The sequence below is a fragment of the Poecilia reticulata genome, chromosome 1 (assembly GCF_904066995.2).
Source record: "Poecilia reticulata chromosome 1, P_reticulata-male-v2, whole genome shotgun sequence".
NCBI classification, from domain to species: domain Eukaryota; kingdom Metazoa; phylum Chordata; class Actinopteri; order Cyprinodontiformes; family Poeciliidae; genus Poecilia; species Poecilia reticulata.
In genome coordinates, this window is record NC_088830.1 from 2,208,347 (window position 1) to 2,230,433 (window position 22,087).

The 22,087-nt window shown below is 38.8% G+C and overlaps 1 protein-coding gene across 2 annotated transcripts in view; it reads left to right on the forward strand.

Moving 5' to 3' along the window:
- The window catches only part of LOC103462363 (protein sidekick-1), a 592,150-nt gene that overhangs the window by 504,550 nt on the left and 65,513 nt on the right, over positions 1 to 22,087 (forward strand). For both annotated transcript variants that reach the window (XM_081607811.1, XM_017305213.2), the window contains 4 exons: positions 6,493 to 6,591; positions 8,915 to 9,106; positions 21,455 to 21,576; positions 21,672 to 21,784. In XM_081607811.1, the coding sequence (XP_081463937.1) occupies positions 6,493 to 6,591; positions 8,915 to 9,106; positions 21,455 to 21,576; positions 21,672 to 21,784 (526 nt within the window). The remainder of the gene's footprint in view (positions 1 to 6,492; positions 6,592 to 8,914; positions 9,107 to 21,454; positions 21,577 to 21,671; positions 21,785 to 22,087) is intronic.

The window sequence follows — 22,087 nt, forward strand, 5'->3', positions numbered from 1 at the left end:
AATGAGCACCGTGACTGTTCTCACCCTCCCTCCCACTGCAATGTTTGCCACCATGACAGGAGACGAAATCAATCAATGAGCAATGAGCATGCTCTGTGTTCATACGTTCAACTTTTACTTATTCAGCGATTAAATAAATGTGTGTATGTATATGTATATATATATATATATATGTCTACTGCAGTGTACACAAGAACAAAGAACGGCTCTAAGTGCTCAAAGTGAAGCTTCAGTCCTTAGGACTTAGTAAAGATCCATCCAGAAGAATCGGATCGTTCATGAATGTCATATCACTATATTGCAGACTTTGGTCACAGCGTTGTCCCATATATGCGACACCTCAGTCAACACACAATAATTCAGCGCATGAGTGACAACTTTTTTTCATTGCAGATGCAACATGTGTCTCTCCACGGAGCTTACCTTTCTTTAAGCTTTCCTTCCAAGTGACGTTAAAAATTGGACGAAGTCCCACCGTCTGTGAAAACGAAGCGCTGCTGATTTTATATGTCGCCATATCTTATGATTTATGCAGCTATTATATTACTGACATTAGACAGACAGCTTCTCCCGCTCAGAGGAAACTACTGCGCATGTCTGGAGCTCCGCGTGCGAGTAAAGGGGGAGGCGATGGGTGACAACAGACACTAAGTCACGTTATTGCTTGGATTTTACGGCGCCACCTTAAATCCCTGAACTTCACATTTTAACGGAAAAAAAGAGCAACGCGACTTGGACGTAACGAGTAACGCGACAGTTTTGTAGAAATGTAGTGAAGTAGAAAGTACAGATACTTACTGTAAAATGTAGTGGAGTAAAAGTAGAAAGTAGCCATTATTAAATCTACTTAAGTAAAGTACAGATACACGAAAACTGTACTTAAGTACAGTTACTTCCCACCACTGTATGTCAGTCATAACTCTTCTCATCAGTGTTTCTGTGTGTTTCTGGTGGTGAGATCCTTTTAATGCCATACAAATATGGGACAGGAACAGGGATTATATCTTTATAGAGACCTGCCTATTGATTTATAGATTAATAGTTCGTTGCTCCATTCTACGTCACGGTTCTCCTATTTCAGAGTTTTGCGCAACGTGCGTATCGTCTTTTTTTTTTTACCCCATAAGGTGCGGAGCTGTCGGGAAGCACATATCGATGGAGAAAAGCAGACTGACGTAAACCTTTTAGCTCCGGTATTCTGATTATTAAAATTCAAAGGTTCTGTGGTGCTACCGTTTCATACCAGATCACACTCTCTATCGAGGTATCACCCATGGAGGGATTTCTTTATTTAAATGGGTTCATTTTTCTGAGGATACACAGTGAGGGTATCGCAACATGTTTATAAGAGCGATTTTCTGTTGTCTTTCCATGGAAGCAGCATCCAGATTAAAATAGGATAATATTTTAACTATATTAAAACACGTTTTAATATAAGTTGCTGCTTGGACATGATCACAGCACTGCCAAAACATATGCACAAAAATCCTCAATAAAACATAAAATATTTGAAAATCAGACACCAGACAAGTCATTAGCCGGTTTAACGCTGAACTGATGCGGTGAAGCTACCAGTAGCAGGAGCTGCGCCAACAAACACTCTTGCCATCGATACAGTTGTAGCCAGTCATGTTTTAATGTTATACAATACAGTTTTAACAAGTTGCTCAAAGTCTAAACTAGTATTTTTGTGCATTTAAAGTGTAAAGTTTATCTTTGACCAAATGCCCCCCAAAAGAATCCCAGCGCCCCCCCTTTTGTAAAAATTTCTGCCAGCGTCCCCTGCCGTCATCTGAACGCCCCGCGGGGGGCGGTACCGCCCCCGTTGAGAACCGCTACTATAAATCATATTCAATCCATCAGAATATGAATTACAATGAATCTCTTTGGTCACATTAAAAGTGCCATTTGAAAATTCATAACCTTTCAGCATTAAGCATATCTTTTATTAAGCCCATATTTCTGCACAGCAAATCCAGCAGGCCCAGATTAACTCTGTCAGATTTGATTTCAACACTTTTAAAGTGTCTACATCAGTCCACTCCAGAAAGTGTTAATTTAACTCTTTTTGGAGAGTTAGTACCTTAACTCTTATAAAGTGCCAGATATCAAATCTGCTGGAGTTAATCCTTTAACACGTACTAACACTAATTCAGTGTTAGATCTTAATATTAACTCTCACAGAGTATTTTTTTTAACTTCATAAGAGTTATTTGTAATTAATATTAAATAGGTATTTTATTGTTTGAACTTTTAAAAATTCTTTGGAAAATAAACATTTAATAAAGAGGCAATAATTTTCTCAAATGCATTTATTTCAAAATGTGCACCATAATTACAAAACATTACAACGTGGAATAATGTGCATGTTTCACATGTCGCTTTCATTCACATATTGTTATCAAACGGTCTGACATATCAGCTGTGCAATACAAAATGCAGTATGCTTAATACATTTTTCTTCAATACCATATGAATGAAATTGTTCAAAGTACAAGGTGGAGAAAGTAAAGCAATACATTTTCTTTTAACAGGTAGATTGCCAGATATGTACATAACAGACCAACCTGATAATCAGATCCATCATTTCTTACCCAGTTTATGTTTCTGTTGATAAGAGACAGTTCCTCTCTGCATTCCACCAGAGAGATGTCCATTCACTAACAGATTGTCTTCAGGTTGTTGGACTGTTAGTGAAGTTTGGCCAGAGACACCAACATCATCCTCTACTGCATTGGACAGTCTTCAGTCTCTGAGTAGGACAGCCAGTGTCACTCTCTGGATCATAATAAACAAAAACATAACAATGAGGAATGGAGCGAAGGAATACATTTTACTACAACTCTAACAACAAGCATCAATTGCAGAAATGTAGAATTTCAGAGATATTAACACTTACATAATCATTTTTGGAGCTTGAATTTTCGAAGAATCCTTGGAGGGATCGGGAGGGGGAGGTTAGGCTGACGACTGGCGATTCATTCTCAACCAGACTGGTTCTAATATATACAAAAAGGCAATAAAAGGATTAAAACATGCTGTACAACATATATAAGAAGACACAGCAGTGGGATTAATGCTCTCAACGTGAAAAAGGCTTTTACAAAAAAAATCGATCAGAATGGTTGATAAATCTAACCAATATGCATGTAAACGTTCAACATCATGAAAAAACATACTCCAGACTATTACGGATCTGTTCAAGTAAGCCAATAATTTGAATAAATGTTCACCGGCTCGATTTTTTCCAACACTTATACTCCGCTAGCATTCGGCATGCTAAGCTAAATATGCTAACACCGAGCCGTGTGGCGAAAGTGACGTCTATCATACAGGTTGAGCTCGACTCAAGCTGTATGAGTTAAGCTCAAAATAATAGTTATAAACCATCTTAGAAAAAAAATGACTTACCAAGCGTGGTAAACACCTCAAACAGGTGGAAAGTAAATAGTCCTGAAATGACTTGACTTCTGTCGCTTCGGTGAGAATCTGTGATTCTGGGGCGGAGTCAGTGAATTAACTCCTTCAGGGTTAGAGCCGCTGGTGGAGTTCAGAGTTCAGAAGTAAAGAGTTATTGATTCTATTTTAACACCTCTAGATTTGATACGGAAACACTTTGTTTTAACACTGGATTTTAACTACTAATAATATACACCTCAGACTTACATAAACAGAATGTGACTCTATTATTGTAAAATTAACTCTGCTTTTGCATGAAGTCTACCAACACCAAAACATTTAACACTTTTGAATTTGCTGTGTGTATTAAAAATATTTTCATTGGTCATTGTGACGGAGGAGCCGTCTTGAATTGGGACGTTATTATGCAGTACGTGTCAGCATACGAGCACGCCCATACACATACATAAACATAAACAGATGCACAACCGCTAAATTGCAGCTTAAACTGGCGCGCGGTTCATTGTAGGTGCACACGCGGTGTTCCTGCTTCAGTTGTCATATCCATCCTAACCTGTTATTTTCAGCTTTAAACATCTTCCCGGTTCTATCATAGACATAATATAAGAGTAGACCCCGCATTGGCTGCTACGGCGTAGGAAATACGGTGGCCATCTTGGAGCGGTCGTCCCTCCTACTTTGCTCAACCAAAACAGCATAAGATGCCTCAGCACTGAGGGATATTGTTGTTCTGATCGATGGAACTATTGATGTGAGGGCTCCACATACAACATTTCACAAGTAAGATGGACATATTATTGTGTATATTTTGTGATTAGAATATTACTTTACCGTATTTATGTCCACCGGCGAGATACCAGCGAATATTAGCTGTAGTGCTTGGTGTAATACCAGGGATCAGCCCCGGGATGAAGGCTAACTGATATTCCGTAAATCTAAAAAACTTTATTATTCTCTAACGTTGACTTAGATTATCTGACACAAGAGCCTACATTAGAAATGATACAATGTAACATGTATTATAAAACTTATATTACGTGTTATAACATTTACCAGCAAAGTTTACACAGGTGGTAAAGACTATTATTTATATGTTATTCTTTCACTCTGTCAAAAGTAAGATACATCCCAAATCTTCCGCTTTTGTTTTGAAGGTTTCCTAAAGACACGATGTGAGGAAGAAGAGGGAGATATATTTAAAGAGAGACGAATTCACTGCAGCACGGATGAATCTCGTATCGGATTTTGGACTCAATCTCAGCTGCTGAATCACTCTGAAGCTAGAACTCGTCGGCTGAAAAACATATACATATATCCATATATATGTATGTACATACATACATACACACACACACACACACACACACACACACACACACACACACACACACACACACACACACACATACATACATGTATCAAATATATATTATTCAGTATTAAAATAAATATTAAAATTATTTATTTGTATCATTATTAATTTGTGTTTGTATAGTTATATAAATATGTATTTATATTACTAAATAATTTATTAAATAAATTATGAACGGCTGTGTGCTTTATAATATGCTAATCATACATCAATATCAGAATATTCTATTGTTATTGCCACTAAGCATATTTAAATATGCTGAACTATGTATTAAAAACATACTTAAAAAATACAATTGTTATAAATGTAGTTTTGACAGATGTTTGAATATGGTTTCCAGTAACAAAAAAAGCGTGTTATGATCGATTAAATGCGCTGATACGTCATTGTGCTGCTAAACACATAACGCTGAGTGGAGTGGTGTACCGCTCCAAGATGGCCGCCCTAAATCTTGTCAGCGACAATAGGCGAGAGCGGTCCATGAGGCGTCTATTCTTATATTATGTCTATGGGTTCTATTTCCAAGCAGGGCCGTTTCCGGATTGTGGCGTGCCGGAAGGGAGTCACGTGATGACGTCGTGATGTCATCTGAACATATTGAGTGTTTTCTATTAAATTGAGTGTTGTATTTCTGGTCACAAGTTTATTTATTTATATTTCGTTTTTTCCTCAATATTATTATTTCTAATTATTACTTTGTATACTTTAAGAGTTTACTTGAGTTATAATTGTTTTGTTTTTTTTGTTTGTTTTTTTTACTTGTTGGGCTTCCTGTGGGCGGAACCAGTGGCTATAAAGCAGGGCTCTGCACCACGGGGAAGTCAGTCTGTGGTTAGACTTCTGACAAGTCCCACAGAGGGTGATAGACTCTTTCACTGAAGGTACTGCTGTTTGTCTGTTTTTAACCTGCCTTGGACGTCCTTTGTATATATTCTGCACCTCTCCTCTGTTCACCAAGAACAAAGAGGACATTTTTGTTTGTCCATAATAGAACCTCGTCACATATATGTAATATTCCAATTTTCAATGTTATGTTTTTATTTGCCGTAAGCAGAAAATCAATATAATTAACATTTGTTCAAACATCTGTGAAATTAATCAATATAATGTATTTCACTTAGTGATATAGTTAGTGAAATAAATGGAGTTTGTTATTTGTTAAATGGATCTGTAAAATCTTCCCTGCCTTAGAAAAACACTCCCACACCATGATGCTGATGACAGCATCATGGTGTGGGAGTGTTTTTCTCATGTTTTCGTCACCATGTTTCGTCATGAGGATGGTGTTTTCAGGGTGTAAATCTTTTGCCACATCTAACTTTTTAAATATAAGTTTAATTTAGTTTACCTTTTTCCATGCTTAATGTTTCTCTTGTATGGCTTGAGCCCCACTGCAAACATGACTTCTAATGCGTCTAACGTTTTCTTTTTGACTCTTTTCCAAAAAACCAGAGTTGAGAAGTGCACAGCTAATAGATGTCCTATAAACCCATGTCGGAGATCTCTGAAGATTCTCCAGAGTTACCCCTCAAAAATGTGTTGCTTTGTTTTGTTCTTTTTCTGAAAATTCCAATAAAATAAAGTGGTTGTACAAAATGGTTTATGAATATGTTTGAAAAACATTGTAAGAGCTTTGGCTAGCTTATTGGTTGATGTAATGATTTGCAAGAATTTAATGTGTTTTCTGTTTCATTTTTCAGCGCCTGGACGTGTTCGCCACCTGAGCTTCACTGAAATCCTCGACACATCCCTTCGAGTGAGCTGGGCTGAGCCACAGGACAAGAATGGCATCATCACTGGTTAGAGCATTACATCTTGGCAGTGTATAATCACCAATCATATCTTCTATCTGCCTCCACGTCCCCTTCCATAATCAGAGAACTTTTATATTATTTGCCACTCTATCATGAGACAAGTTTCAGTAAGTTGTGACTATCTGTTCCCACAGGTAATTAATATGTGCAATAGAAGGAAAAAATATCGACAACTTTTCCAATTAAAACATATTTTTCTGAGGTGGAAATGTACGGTCCTGAAAATCTCTAATTGAAACAGGATTGTAAAGGCCCCTCTTCAAGAGTACCCTCTGTTAAGAGTTTCCTCCATATTCTCTGACATCAAAGACCCCCCTTTATCACTGACATTATGTTTGTGTACAACTGATTCATCATCAGCTAATCCCTTCCCTCTGCAGTTTGTCTTCCCACATTATTGCAAACATGCCGTCATCTCACACGTCTCAACAGCCAGGGTGTTGTTTGTGCGGCACATCGCTGAGCAGAAGAGCCTCCTCATTTATTTTTCCTCTGCTTCCCTGTGGGTCTGTCAGATGATGTTGCTGAGAAGCACAACAAGATGCTGGGAATTAATTATGTGTGTTAAGAGCGCATATGTATGTATAAGCTGGTTTTGGCATGTCCAACGTTCACCCCAGCAGAGGTTTTACAGTCAGCTTCCACACTCAGACAAATGGGAAAGTGTGTGCATTCAATCAAGGTCACCTTGCACATTTACTCTTTTCTTCTCAACCTGTTTTTCATCCAGAACCTGGTGAGCCCACAGATAGATGAGGGACCAGTTGCTCTCCTTAGGGCTTTCCACACAAGTGGCCTCATCACACACACATTTGAGTGTGGTGGAGTGTGATGCATGACTGTGAAGATGCAAAGGGACAGACAGGGATTTTGACTCTACTTACTCCTCCCACACTCCCTCCTCCTGCTGGGCTGTAATCCTCTCATTGCACAGCGGCTCACAAAAGCGTTCATACACCTTCAACTTTATCGTATATCTTCACGTTATAACTGTATATATATATATATAGTGCATTAAATTGGTACTTTATATGACAACAAATCAAAGTAGTGCAGAATTACAAAGTTTAATGTTTTCTACAAATAAAAATAAGGAGCATTCCCACCAGCCCTGTTCGGTCCACTTTAATTGAACGTTAGTTTGTTTAACTAGAAGGTTTGCTTCATTTGGGGAGGTGTGAATGCATGATCAAACTCTAAACTGGACCAAAAAAAGCTCATTTTGGTCCACCTACAAACCAAGGTCTTGATTCGTTTAAAGTGACCTCTAGTGCAGTTTGAATACATATGTGAACGCCAAGCGGACCAGAGACGCTTCAAAAGCAGGAAGCAGACTACAGCATATGGTTATAAGGGAAATCTTACAACCACTAAACTGTGACACCACTCCATTTGTGCTTACATTTTGAAGGAAGTTGCGTTTATTGTCTTCTTTGGAGGTTTTTGTGTCATTTCCTTCAGTGGTTCTTGGATCAGTGTCACCAATGGTGAGGGGAGTAGAGAGGTTTTTCAAAGGATTTGGGTCGTTTGACACAGAGCAGTGTGAATGCTACAGCTGAAAATGTAGCAGATGTTGCAATTTTAGTCCCCAATTAAACCAAACCTACGGGACTATCAGATTTTTCAAAACAAAAAAGCCAGCTGTGAATCTACATTGAGCCCCCTTTACTCTGAAATCCCTAAATCAAATACAGTGCACCCAACTATACTCGGAAGTCAACTCCTGTGCTTCATTTAATCTCAGTATGAATTCAGCTATTCTATGTGGGCCTCATAGTTTTCATAGAGAACATTGGTAAGCTAACAGCTTCATGAAGTCCAAGCAACAAAGCAGATAAGACAGGAATAAAGATGTGGGGAAGTTAAATGCGAGGTTAGGTTATAAAACGGTATCCTAACAACATGAACATTCCACCTAAACATAAAGACAACAGCTGAATTATCAGCAAATAATGTAAATTGGAGAGTGGTAGAAGAAAATGTGGAAAAGTAGCCAGTTTGTACTCCAACAACCTAATAGCATAGCAGCATAACGAGACAGTTCAGGACAACATAGCCCTCAGAAAGAGGCAGAGGCAGGGTATGTCTTCATATCAAAAGCTGATAGACCAAAATGCTTGCAACTGGAATTGCAGTGACTTGTTGGCTAAATACAAATTCATGCCACACAGTTTTGTGTGGCATAAATCTGTTAAAAATCTGTTAAAAAAAAAGCTTCCGGTGACTCCGGATATTTTTGTCTGTACATGACACCACATGTTTTTATGTATATTTATTAACCGAGCCTGCTTTCCAACCCCCCTGACAGGTTACATGCTGTGGTGGGAGGTGCCTAGTGTAAGGTCAAACCGAGTGGAGCGCTCCGTGTCCAACTCCACCCTGGAGTACCAGCTGACAGGCCTCACCTCAACCACTGCATACACCATTCAGGTGGCAGCGCTGACGGGTGCAGGACAGGGCGTGGTCATGTCTTCCACCGTATCCACCGGCGTCCCACCAGGTGCAGTAAATAAACAAGCAAACATGCGCGAGCCTGTAAAAGTGGATGTTAGAGTCAGTATTCTTGTGGTGTGTGTGTGCTCTTGCGTGTGGCTGTGTATGTTTGCGTGCGTGTGCGTGCGCATGTGTGTGTGCGTGTGTGTGTGTGCTTGAATGGCAAAGTAAATATGATTGATGAGCTCTCATGAAGCCGTTGTCATTCTTCAGGCTGATAAGTGGCTGTTTCTGTGCCTCCATGAATCATCACCCACACAGCCGACACACGCTTTCACATTCTCACTCAGACAAAAGTCTGCCATTTACTGCAACTCAGTCCTTGTCATTTTACTGTTTGTGTAATGTGTGCAAGGTTGCTTTTGTGGGCATGACAAGTTCATGGAACTGCCCAAGTTGCAGTTATCATTAGAGCTGATTAACTGCAGACAAAAGATGCAACAATTAATTGGGCAGGACATGAAACAATCAGAAGAAGGTTGGAAGAGAGCGAGGGGATGCCCAGATGGAAAATGCAAGTAAATGCAATTTTCTTAGAAGAGAGGACCAAAGTCTCTGACAAATGGACTGTGTGGCAGTTGCGAAGAATGGATGGGGGGAAAAAGCCAGTCCTCATGCAAGCAGGAATTTTGTCCCAATATTATCTAATGACTAATTTATGAGTAAAAGCAGAAAAAGTGAAAGCAAGATGGATACAGACAGTTCTTAGATTCAGAGGTTATTGATTAATTCATGAAAGCAAAAGAAAGAGAGAGAGAAGGATGAAGGATGGAATATTAGGAAAAATAACTAAAGAATGAACAGAGAGAGATGGGAGCAATACACCAAACATAGATTCCACTCTGGTTTACTTATTCATGAATTCATGGAGTTGAGAAAATTTTGTCATTCATCTAAGCCAGGCAGCTGATATCAACATTTTCAGATTATAACCTTTACAAGTTCACTGAATGAATTTGGAGAAGAGTGGTGACATTTGGGTGGAAAATTCTCTGGTGGTTCACACAAATGGTGCTCAGGTCAGAAGTTTACATACACTCAGGGTAGACATGAAGGCTATATTTGGTTTGAGCTTGAAATGATCTATTTTAAATGTTAACCTCGGTATTTTTGATGTCTTTATGGTCATTATCCATATAAGAAAAAAATATTTCCACTTGGCTTCTGTAGTCTGTTGTCACTGTGTAGTCCCTGTTTGCTTTATGGTAAACCACAGATTCTATTATCACTAAGGCTTTGGGAATTTCATTTGTGAGGCAATTTTCTTGCCTGAATGGACTAATAAACATCTAATAATTGACTGATATTCCATGATGTTTTTAGCAATAGTAACAGGGTTTCCACCAGAACACCTGCTAAGCCTGGTGGTAGGGGGGATATGGCAGCCCTCAAAGTTTTTGTACTAATAAATTTTAAAAGGGACGGTGCCCAGTTCAGTGTATCAACTTTAAACCCTATATGGTTGAGTAATTAACCATTTTTTCACTCATTTTTGCATTTTGTGGTGTACAAAAAGCAATGTCCTGAAATATTTGCCGAAATTCCAAACATTCAGTCTCGGTCTGTCTTGGTCTTGAAAGAACCGTTCTGCACTCCGTCCCTGGTAGCAATACTGGACTTGAACAGTTTTCAATTTAGGACTTGAAAGTTTGTGATCCTGGACCTTTTACCAAATTTTCTTGGACATTTAGGGCCTAATGATTCAAGCTTGAACTTCGTTGGGAACTCCAACAAAAAACATTGCAGGCGCAGGTGAATAATCAGTCCACTTTGAAAAATAAGTGGTTCAAAAGCATAACTAAAATAAAATTTAGAGCATTACTTCAAGCTTATGATGACTATGTGAGTATTTGACTAAAACAATTGAATTCAGACTCAGTCAAGCAATAACTGAGTCACTTTACAACTTTCTGTTAAAGTGGAAAACCCATTTGATTTAGCTGTGTGAAGCTGACACCCCACCCACGTCAAAAAATCCAGCAAATAGTCTGAATGGTTAGTGCTCTGATTGTGCAGGTTTGTGCCGTTAAAATATTCGTTGATGTCATCTGCCAAAATTATAACTTTTAATATCTCAAAAACGAAAGCTGCGCAAACAAAAATTTTAACGTCAAAAACCTGCACAAACGGAGCACTAACGAACTTGCCCACTTTAGTTTGTTTTGGAGCAAGATGGGGTGATGGTGACGTCATCGGCGAAAATTATAACTTTTAATATCTCGAAAACAAAAGCTGCACAAACAAAAATTTTAACGGCACAAACCTGCACAAATGGAGCACTAACCATTCAGACTATTTGCTGGATTTTTTGACGTGGGTGGGGTGTCAGCTTCACACAGCTACTTGATTTTAGAAATGGCCTTTACAGATGTGTTAATGTCATGTTCAACAATAATGGCACTTCAGACTAAATCACTGGATTACCGTAAATCTTCAAACCTCAAGTGTTAATCAAACGCATCACAGAAAAGTGCTTCTGCTGTCTTTGTTGTGTTGGACTTGGGCTGCTGAGTGCAGACTAGATTGCGTTTTTCAGTTTTATTGACAGAAGCAAGCTGTCAAGTGTTTGATTCATTAGCACTAGATTTTAAAAACTGTTGTCATACATGGCGCTTGTATAACTAATGCCAATTTCATTCAGCAGCTGTCAGTTGTCTGTTCGGGGGACTTGCTGTAAATTATAGGTGGCAATTGAAAGTCTGACATCTAAAAACCATTTATATGAATATTTAGCTGTGGCTGAATTGTGCATATGAAAGAGCTTATTGATGCTGTGCAATTTATTCCCGGTTATAAAAAGCACAGTGTGGAGGAAATAATTGTTCCCATGTTGTTGTTGTTGTTGTTGTTGTTCTGCCCCAGCCTCAAAGCAGCTTTCAGTTTTAATGTGACAGAAGCAGCAATTCAGTGTGCAGTCGATGCTTTTTTATCAGCAGTGTCAATGAACAAGCGTGTGTTACATCAGTGAGGCTATTGTCACATTTTTTTTAGCTAAATCTGTTTCCAATTATTCTCTCCTCCTGTTATTGATACCTTGAAGCTTGACGTTCAGGTGTTTACTATTTTTCTACTGGGGATAGCAGGTGTTGCTTAATTGTGTTTCCTGACAGCTAGTTCAAAAAAGAAGCTTTTCATATTCTGTGTTTATAGGTTTGAGTTTTTTTACCTTAGAAATACTATTTCTAATCCGTGTTCATGTCCTGGGATTGCTCAAAGGTCACCCTATCCCCTTTACCTGCACAATCTTCGGTAACACTTTATTTGAAGGGGGGTGAATAAGACTGTCAAGACACTGTCATAAACATGACATAACACCTGTCATGAATATCAATAAGTCTTCATGAATATTTATGACTGTTGTCATAAAGTGTCATTCGGTAAATAACTTTTAATACAAAGTTGACATTATTCAAAATGTCTTCATTATGACAACTTGTCATTAATCTCGCCAAAAATGTCTTTGTTATGACAACTTGTCATTAACCTCACCAAAAATGTCTTCGCTATGACAACTTGTCATTAACCTCGCCAAAAATGTCTTTTTTATGACAACTTGTCATTATCCACGAAATCATGATCTAACATAAATTTGTCATAATAGTAGTCATAATGATTTAATTATTACACTAGCAAAAGCTTTAACAAAACAATGATTAATATTTCCACTCCCTGAAATAAAGCAAAACAAATAGGACAAGCAATAAAGATTTCATTAAGCTTTATTACACTGTCAAATGATTTAATAACAGACTCATTAACAATTTCTTTTACATCAACTAAAGTGGAACAAGTAGCAACAGTTATGAAGATGTCTTTAAGTGTCATTAATATTAACTTTTACCTCAAGTAAAGTGAAACAAGTAGCAACAGTTATGAAGATGTCATTAAGTGTCATCAATATTAACTTTTACCTCAAATAAAGTGAAACAAGTAACAACAGTTATCAAGATGTCATGAAGTGTCATTACAGTGTCATTAATATTAGCTCTTACCTCAAGTAAAGTGACACAAGTAACAACAGTTATGAAGATGTCATTTAGTGTCACTATAGTGTCATTAATATTAACTCTTACCTCAAGTAAAGTGAAACAAGTAGCAACAATTTTAAAGATGTAATTTAGTATTACAGTGTCAAATGCTATGCTAACAGAGTCATTGATATTAAGTCTTGCCTCAAATGAAGTGAAACATACTGGACTGATATTAAAATGTCATGGTCTACTGAATCAAAGGCAGCAGTTAGGTCAAGTAAAATCAGAACAACATGGTTACCAGAATCACATGCAAGAAGGATGTCATTAAAAACTCTTATTAAAGCAGATTCTGTGCTATGGAGAGTTTTAAAACCTGACTGGAAAACGTCCAGAATGCCATTGTCATCTAAAAACAGTTTCAGCTGACAGTACACAATTTTTTCTAAAACCTTAGAAAGAAAAGGCAGCTTCAAAATAGGCCAATAATTAGCCAGAACAGTAGGATTGAGGCCAGGTTTTTTAAGCAGTGGCTGCACTACTGTTTGTTTAAAACTAGCATGGATCACACCTGAGGACAGACTGCTATTTATAATTGCAAGAACAGACTGCCCTATGCTAGATAAAATATTTTTTTAAAATCTTGGAGGGACAGGATCACGGGGGGAACCTGATGGCTTAATGTGGCCAACCACGTCCTCTAAAAGTGAGACAGTCACAAGCTCAAACTGAGTGAAAGCAGCAGAGCAAGGGACCGAAACAGAGGGGTCAGAGTCAGGAGCTGTGATAAGAGCCCTGGTACTACCAACCTTTTCAATAAAGAAACGCAGAAAATTATCACACATCAGGAGAAGCTTCCAAACAGGCATTCTGTGGAATATTAAGCACAGAGTCAATGGTGTTAAATAAAACACGTGGGTTATGGCTGTTTGAGAAAAATATATTTGCCAAATATTCCCTTTTTGCCTCTTTAACCGTGCTCTGGTAGAGACGCCAACAGTCTTTTAAAATCTGAAAAGTAACCTGCAATTTATCCTTTTTCCACTTGCGTTCAACACAACGACATTCCTTCCTTACAGCACGAGTTCTGTTATTAAACCAAGGCTCAGGTTTAATCCTTGGATGCTTGGTTTTTAATGGAGCAACCGAGTCCAGGATAGTTTGACAGGAAGAAAAGAACCAGGACTAGAGCTCTTCTGTATCAGAGTGGAGGAAGTCAGATGATCCACAGAGCTGAAGAAAAGCAGTAGAGAACTGAGTGGCAGTGGAAGGGTTAATAATCTGACAGCGCCGAACAGCAGTGCGAATTTTAACTGCAGTAGGTATCAAACTAACACTGAATAAAACAGTCAGGTGATTCGAGAACACAGTCACAGATTTCCAGGTTAGTCACAGGCAGACCGCAGGAAATAACCAGGTCCAGTGTGTGTCCGTGCTCATGTGTGGGGCCGGATACAGCCTGTACCAGGTTAAAGGAGTCCAGAAGGCTTAAAAAGTCCTTTACCAGAAGCTTATCAGGACAACACACGTGTATATTGAAATCTCCAACAATAAGAACATGTTCATAGTTAGTTATAATTCCAGCTAAAAAGTCAGAGAAGTTGCTTAAAAAATCCTTATTATATTTGGGGGGCCGGTAGACGACAGCACAGAAAACTGGGATTACGTGTCTCATCTCAAATGACGTAAACTCAAAGCTGGAGAAAGACGTCTGTAGAAAACACTGCTTACATTTGTAGTCCTGTTTGTAAACAGTTGCTGTGCCTTCCCCTCTCCCCGAAGCCCGTGGTGAATTAAAATAAGAACAATCTGCTGGTAAAAGCTCAGATAGAGCACTGGACTCACCAACACTCAACCACGTCTCAGTCACACACAGAAAATCTAGATTTTGGTAACTAAAAAAGTCCCGAAGAATAAAAGTTTTATTCGCAGGCGACCTGGCGTTTATCAGGCCAATCCTGACAGGAACTGGATCATGGGCTTCAACAGGTCGGGAAACCCGGCACAGCGGTCTCGGGTTTTGGAGACACTGTCTGCGCATGTTGAGCCGGGAAGGGCAGGGGCGGCGGTGTAGAGGGGCTTCAACGCCGACCACGGGCACCAAGCAGACATCAACGGGATCCAAGAAACGCCGAGGCACCCAAGAGCCTAGAAATGATCCATGCGATGATCAGGTAAAAGCAGAACAGTGTGTCAGATAAAACTTCAGCTTCACCAGCCGGCTGCTTCTTCTACCGCGACGACGATTACGTCTCCACTGTGAAAGCAGCGCAGGAACCCGGAACAGGTGACTCGGAATCTCCGACAGAAGCGGGGGCAAGGATTGTTGGCCAGCAACATCGAATAACATCATATCCTGGACCAAAGGTTGGAGGTTTAGTAGTGTGTTGCGATCAGACTCCAGCAGAGATTCAGTTCCGTAGATGACACAGGTCAGAAACAGTATAAACATCAGTAGACGTGAGAATGACAGACGAGCAGCCACACACACCGGCGCCATCTTGTCAATCAATTAGTCCGTTGATTTTGTGTGAAATTTTTAGCAAAACACTGATTCTTACAAGTAAAACCATATTAATAAGTATTTTTGCTTTGTGTCTTATTCAATTACAAAATCCTTATTTCATGCATTGAAATAAGGAGTAGTCTGAACTATTTTATAAATCTGCAGGCTGGAAACTTACTCATCTTTTTCAGGAAGCCTGTTGTTCCTATTTCATGGTTTGGTAAGTCTCTCTCTGCCTCACTATGATTTCTTATGATTAAATACAAGAAGAAATAGAATTAAAGCAAAGTTTGCATGAGACAAAACACAACAAATACAACCTGATTGATTTTATTGAAGTTTGAGTCTACCGTTGGGTCCAGATGTTACTTTGCGTGATTAATTTTCAATGTAACTTCATGTATTGTTACTGTTGAACTAAAATCTCCAGCATGGGGAAATGGGATGAGCTCAGGTTTTCTTGACAACGTGAAGCGGACCTCCAGGGCATTCTGGGTAAACATAAGCAAAACAGTCAGGCTGGTCTCATGTTGAGCAGATTGTTGAAGAGTTGAAGATTGTTTGCAAACATTTGCAAAAGAAAACCACTAAGCCACTAAAATCTGACACTGCTCCATTTTTATTTACATTTTGTTAAAAAGGAAGGTACCCTCAGTGGCATGTTTAGATGTTTTTGTGTCGTTTCCTACAATGGTTCTTGGTGCAGCGCCACCACAGGTGAGGGGGTAAACAGGTGGCAATTTTGGTCCCCAATTGAACTGAGCCTACCAGACCATCAGTAGATTTTAGTATGTTCCCTGTTTGCACCATTCTGGAAACTTTGTCGACTAGACAGAATTTCTCTATGGCAACCAAATTCCTGGACCCTCTCACAACCTCATTCACTCCCACTACTTTTCTGTAAGATCTAGGTTTAGGGCCCCACTCACACTGAAAAGCATTTTTGCAAAACGGGGTGTCAGTTTCAAAGACATCTGAGTCCACACCGGACCATTTCCAGAAAGGGTTTTATTCTCTTAGAAACACATGCAACAGCCCATAATGCTGTTTTTACTCCCTCAGGCCAGTAAGTGGCTCTAAACATGAAGTATGCGACACAAGAATTGCAAGCAACAAAGCGAGAATAGAGTTGTGTAAGTGACGACAAAGTTGAGCTTCTTCATGTCATGTTGAATTGTTATGTGCGACACATATGAGGCATATGACATGAAGAAGCTCAACTTTGTCAGGTTATAGGTAAGCGTTTTCTCAAAAAAATGAATTTTCATTCTAGAATCAGTATGAAAAAATGCTTATTAAGTGGATGACGTTGAAGAAAGTTGCTCATGTGTCTGGTGAGCCATTCCTGTATTTTGGATTGTTATCCCACTAAATAATGAGACATTTGTAGTTTTCTTTTAAAGGCTTCTGTTCTGTACTTTAAAAATCCTTGTTTTTCAAACAGTTCATGATGCGATACACTCTAACAACATTCCAAGACCCTTTGGAAGTGAAACAGACCCACAGCATTTCAGTTCCTCTACCATACTTAACAGTGTGAGTCAGATGCTTTTCCATCTCTTTCTTCCTGGCATTACTCTAAAAACATAAGTTGTCATTCAGCGTAATACTCCAGAAACAGAAACACTTGAATTAATAGTTAGAAGCTTCTAGAGATTGCTGGTTCCCTTCCAAAGAAACCATGTTAGTCATTTTAGACCCCAATTCTAATGAAAACATCTGATGAGCTGAAGAGAAAAGTGCATAAGAAATTCAACAGTCTGTATGCCCTGCCTTAGGAAGTATTATGGGCAATGAGTGAGTCATGCCCTACTGGCAAATAGGGCCTCTGCAAAATATAGTATCAGTAGGACTGCCAGGAATTTAGCAACCAGAGACATTTTGCTCTGCTGAATAAGTGTACTCAGATTACAGTTTTTCCTCTAAAATGTTCAATGTGAGATGATGCTGCTGCAAAAAAAGATTAATTCAAGATTGTTCAGTCATTGTTCCCAGGGGACCCAACAAATGTTCATGACTGTATATCAGTGGTCCCCAAGCTACGGCCCGCCTCCACATTTGGTCCGGCCCCCTGAACAATACCAGAGAGCATTCAGATTTTTTTTTCATATATTGTATTTTCCGGTTTATATGTATATGTATATATAGGGGGCTCTTTGGCAGGAGTTGTGTCCTGTAAACTGTTCTGTTTTGCATGGCGCATTTTTAGGGAACTGCTTGACTTTTATGTTATTTAATCAGTACGGTTGTTTGCTAGCGGTAGAGCAGATGAACACACGTGTTTGTTATGAATGCCGCATTCCAGGTTGAATTCTTCGAAGCAATGCCTGTAAGTAGCAACTTATACTTCAAAACGAGCCTTTAAAGTTACTTTCCCTCAATGGAATATATACTAGTCAGTCCCAGTGACTGTTTCACTAACGGTTTTTGCCCATGTGCTTTCTGGGTAAAAATCAATCTAGAAACGCTCTTCTGACTGCTCTTCAGATTTATCTTTTGTCAAGGTCTTGTATTGTTGACCTTGGAAAAAAAATACATGAATTGCTCTGACACAGCAGAAAGAAATAGACATAAGTGTAAATCCTTTACTTAAAATGAACTTTCTAAATTTGAATTTCCTGTGTCAAGAAGATGGACTCATTTAAAGAAAAAAGTGCTTGTGGTAATTTCTGTCTTTATTTCTGCTCCAAGCGTTTATATGCTGAACTCATAATTGGGAACACTATTTCCTATTTTTGCCTTTTATCCGTTGTAGTAAAAGTCTATTGGAAATAAGAAGCATCACAGTTCTAACTAAAGTTATCAAAGCAATACATTTTAAATATGTATTGTGTGTCTGACACTCAGTATCAGACACACACTAGATCCTGAGTGTGTGTCTGAGATTGCTTTTGACCCAAACATAGGCATCAGCCAAGCTGATGCCAAGCTGTACTGTTTTAACCACTAGAGTAGTCACACATGGAGGGCAGCACTAAGACTGGCTAAATATTGTAGAATTACATGTTAACAAAAAAATGTCCTGATTAGCATAGATACATAAAGATAGCACCCTTGTGGCCCAATATTGATAATTTATCTGCAAAAAAGTTGATTAGGGTTTAGTTACTGTTTAAGCAACGCTAAAAGTATGACATTTTAGCATCATACCTTTATGACTTTAAAGTGTCATAAAGGTGTAACACTTTAAGTTAATTTTAAAAGGTCATCAAAATGCATATAATCTGCAACCTCCTAGACCAAAAAAACTAAGGTTACTTGTTTAAATATTAGCTTCATGGATATGAACAGCCCAATGATGCATTCAGTCTGTGCTCCCCTATTGAGATGTGCTCTATTTTACTCAGTACAAATAAACTAGGAAACTCACAGCTCTGATGGCCACGAAATAACAAAGCAACGAAACCAACCCTGTGCTTCCACTGTTATGCTCTATGTAGGTATAAGGGCATTGTACTCTAATGTGGCTAATGATAACGCTGAAAAATGGTGGAGTCAGAGTGAGGCTGACAATTAGGGCAGAAAAACATTGCTGCTGTAAGTGATTGTGAAGGTAACAACATTCAAAATGACCACACACACACAGATGTTGAGCAGGGTTGTTGCTGAATACATCTCCATGGATTTCTGTTTACACTGTTAAAAATGTTTAGTATGCTTCAGATAGTTTGCTGCACTTTATTAAAATTTTGTATTTTCCCAATTATTGATTTTGGCTTAAATAAGAAAGTTAAAATATTGTCATACTGTAATTTATTTAATTTTTTACTCTCAGCAGGTAACAAACGTGGTATGGAATTTAAAATTTTATTATCCAGACAAACCTAGTTCTTCTGACAACATTTGCTGCTTTTAACACCTTTGTTTTCTAGCCCAACTTAAAAGTCTGTACAGAAAATGTTATTTTTGAAGCGTATTTCTTTTATTGTACCCTGCTGAAATAATCTGTCATGCTGTGATGCTTCTGTCCTTTTCTTCTTGAGCAAAATGATGGCCTCTGTAAATAAAGTGTTTTGCATTTGTATGCAACAGTACCGAGAAGCAGAGGTGTTTTTTTTATCTCGATGGATCTGTGAGCACTTACTGAAATGTTTCAATTGCAGTACACCAACTTCTTTTTTCATAATGAAGGAAATGCATCCACAGGTTTTGGTCCAGTAATATTTTATATGCCAGTAAAAGTATATAACCTTCACGAGTGGAAAGGGAGTTTCAGGTTAACAGCTACATTTTGTGAGTTTCTTTGCAGCTTTGTGTAAAAGCTATACGTCTCAATAAAAAACATCCTGGAAAATATGAATTTGCTTCAGCAAATCAGATCAAAATATGAAACTGATGAGAGTTCATTACTCAGAGGGGGTTATATTAATATGCATTTATGTTATTTAGATGACTATCAGAACCTTATATTTTTAGTTTATCAGAAAATGGAAATATTACATAAAGCCAATAAAGATTTTTTACAGACATTAAATGTAACCTACGAAGCATTCTACATATCAAGGCTGTGACTATATTTCGGGAAAGTTGTGAGGACCCCAGCTTCTATTAATATTCTGGAAACCCATAATCGCCACCACCTGTTCTAAGATAAGTGGAAGACAACTATTCTTCCACTTATCTATTCTCCCACAGGGTGGGAACTTGGAAGCTTCCCACCCTGTCTGTAGTGCCAATACCTGGTGTTCTAGCTGTGGTATTGGACTTGATATAACGGGAACCTTGTCTGACCTAAACCCCAAAGAGAATCTTGGAGGTATTGTGAAGGAGAAAATGAGAGACAGTTGATTCCTTCACGTATAGGTGGTGTAATAGGAGCTAATTGTAAGCAGGTAGCTGGCAGGGAATTTCTTAAAAACTGAAAATCAAAGTTTAAAAAATGTTAGGCAACATGAAGACAATGCTAGAACAGGAAGTCCCGGCAACAGACAGAGTCCATCAAGGAATAGTTGAAACAGGGACCTCAAATATGGGTAGATGATTACTTGAGTGGAAACAGGTGAGACTGATTAACTGAAAGTAGAACAACATTAGAGGAGGGTAAGGGGTGAGTGGAGAAATGGCAAAACACAAGGAGAAGAAAATAGTAAACCAGGAAAAGTTATAGGATCAAAAAAGGAATTCCAGATAACACAAGACATAAGGCAATTTGGATGATGAAAATAAAACAGCAACAACAAAAAAAAACCCAGAATCAACCCTAACATATGAAAAACCTAAATTACAGAACAATAGTTTTAAATGAGCATACTCATGACTGGAGCCAACAGTGAAGTTCAGCCAAAGTTAAATGAATCTGCCATTACACCACCAACTGCACCACAAGCTGATCACCTCCCTACTACACTGCACTGATGCAGGAATTCATGCAAAAGGAACATGACCATTTACCATACAGTACATGGTCGTTTCTGGTGCAGACATTGCTTTCTTTTTATTGGTCTTCTGTGAAGTATAGTTAAGTCAAGTTTATTTATAAAGCACATTTCAGCAACAAGGCAGTTCAAAGAGCTTTGCACCATAAAACATAATATAATGCCTAATTACGAAACGGGTAACAAATATTATTTCGTCGAAATGCCACCATCAAAATTCTAAAGCATCATATTCTTCAAATTTATCGATCAGCATTCCAGTTATTATGAATCAAAGGCAACTCTACACAGGTGAGGGTTTATCTGTAATGTGAAGGAACTCTAACATTCTTGGGTAATTTTTAACTCTAAGCCATAATAAAACATCATTCATAAAGATAAAATAAATCATTTGAAATTACACATTACTGTGTGTAATGGCTGCATACAGTTCAGAAGTCTAACTTTTTAAATTGAATTTCTGGAAAAAATTATATTTTGGTGATATTCCATTCTGTTTGCAGAACTTCCTGGTGCTCCCTCCAACCTGGTCATCTCTAACATCAGTCCTCGGACAGCGACGCTCAGGTTCCGCCCTGGTTCTGATGGCAAAACCGTCATATCCAGATGGATCGTTGAAGGACAGGTGTGTTTGTGCTGAGAGTGCACTTTAGTGGTTACCGTCAATGGCAAAACACAACAGGAGGAGACCTGTTCTGCAACATGCTCCATATTTAACAGGTGGTGAAGGAGGATGGGAGGGAGGAGGCATGGACGGTCGTTTACCAGAAAGACAACGAGCCGAATGCAGACACGCTGGAGATCCCCAGCCTCACTCCCTTCACTCAGTACAGGTGAGCAGCAAACACACAGAGCACGTCTGAGCACTTTCATAGGCTCACACATCAGCGTGTGCACATGCTCCAGCTTACACAAATCTCACTCTTCTGCGGTTTCTGCAGTATCGCAGGGCTCAGGTGAAGTTCGATAAATCACACAGGCACACAGAGAGACGGTTCCATCTGAGACTTTTCTGTTTGTCAGCACCTTCACAGCTGCAGCATGCAGATCCTTATTACCCTCTTGCAAACTAGCTATAGGAGAGGGGAGGGGGAAATAAGAGGCATAAGGTAGCGGAGGGGAGAGGAATGCTGATG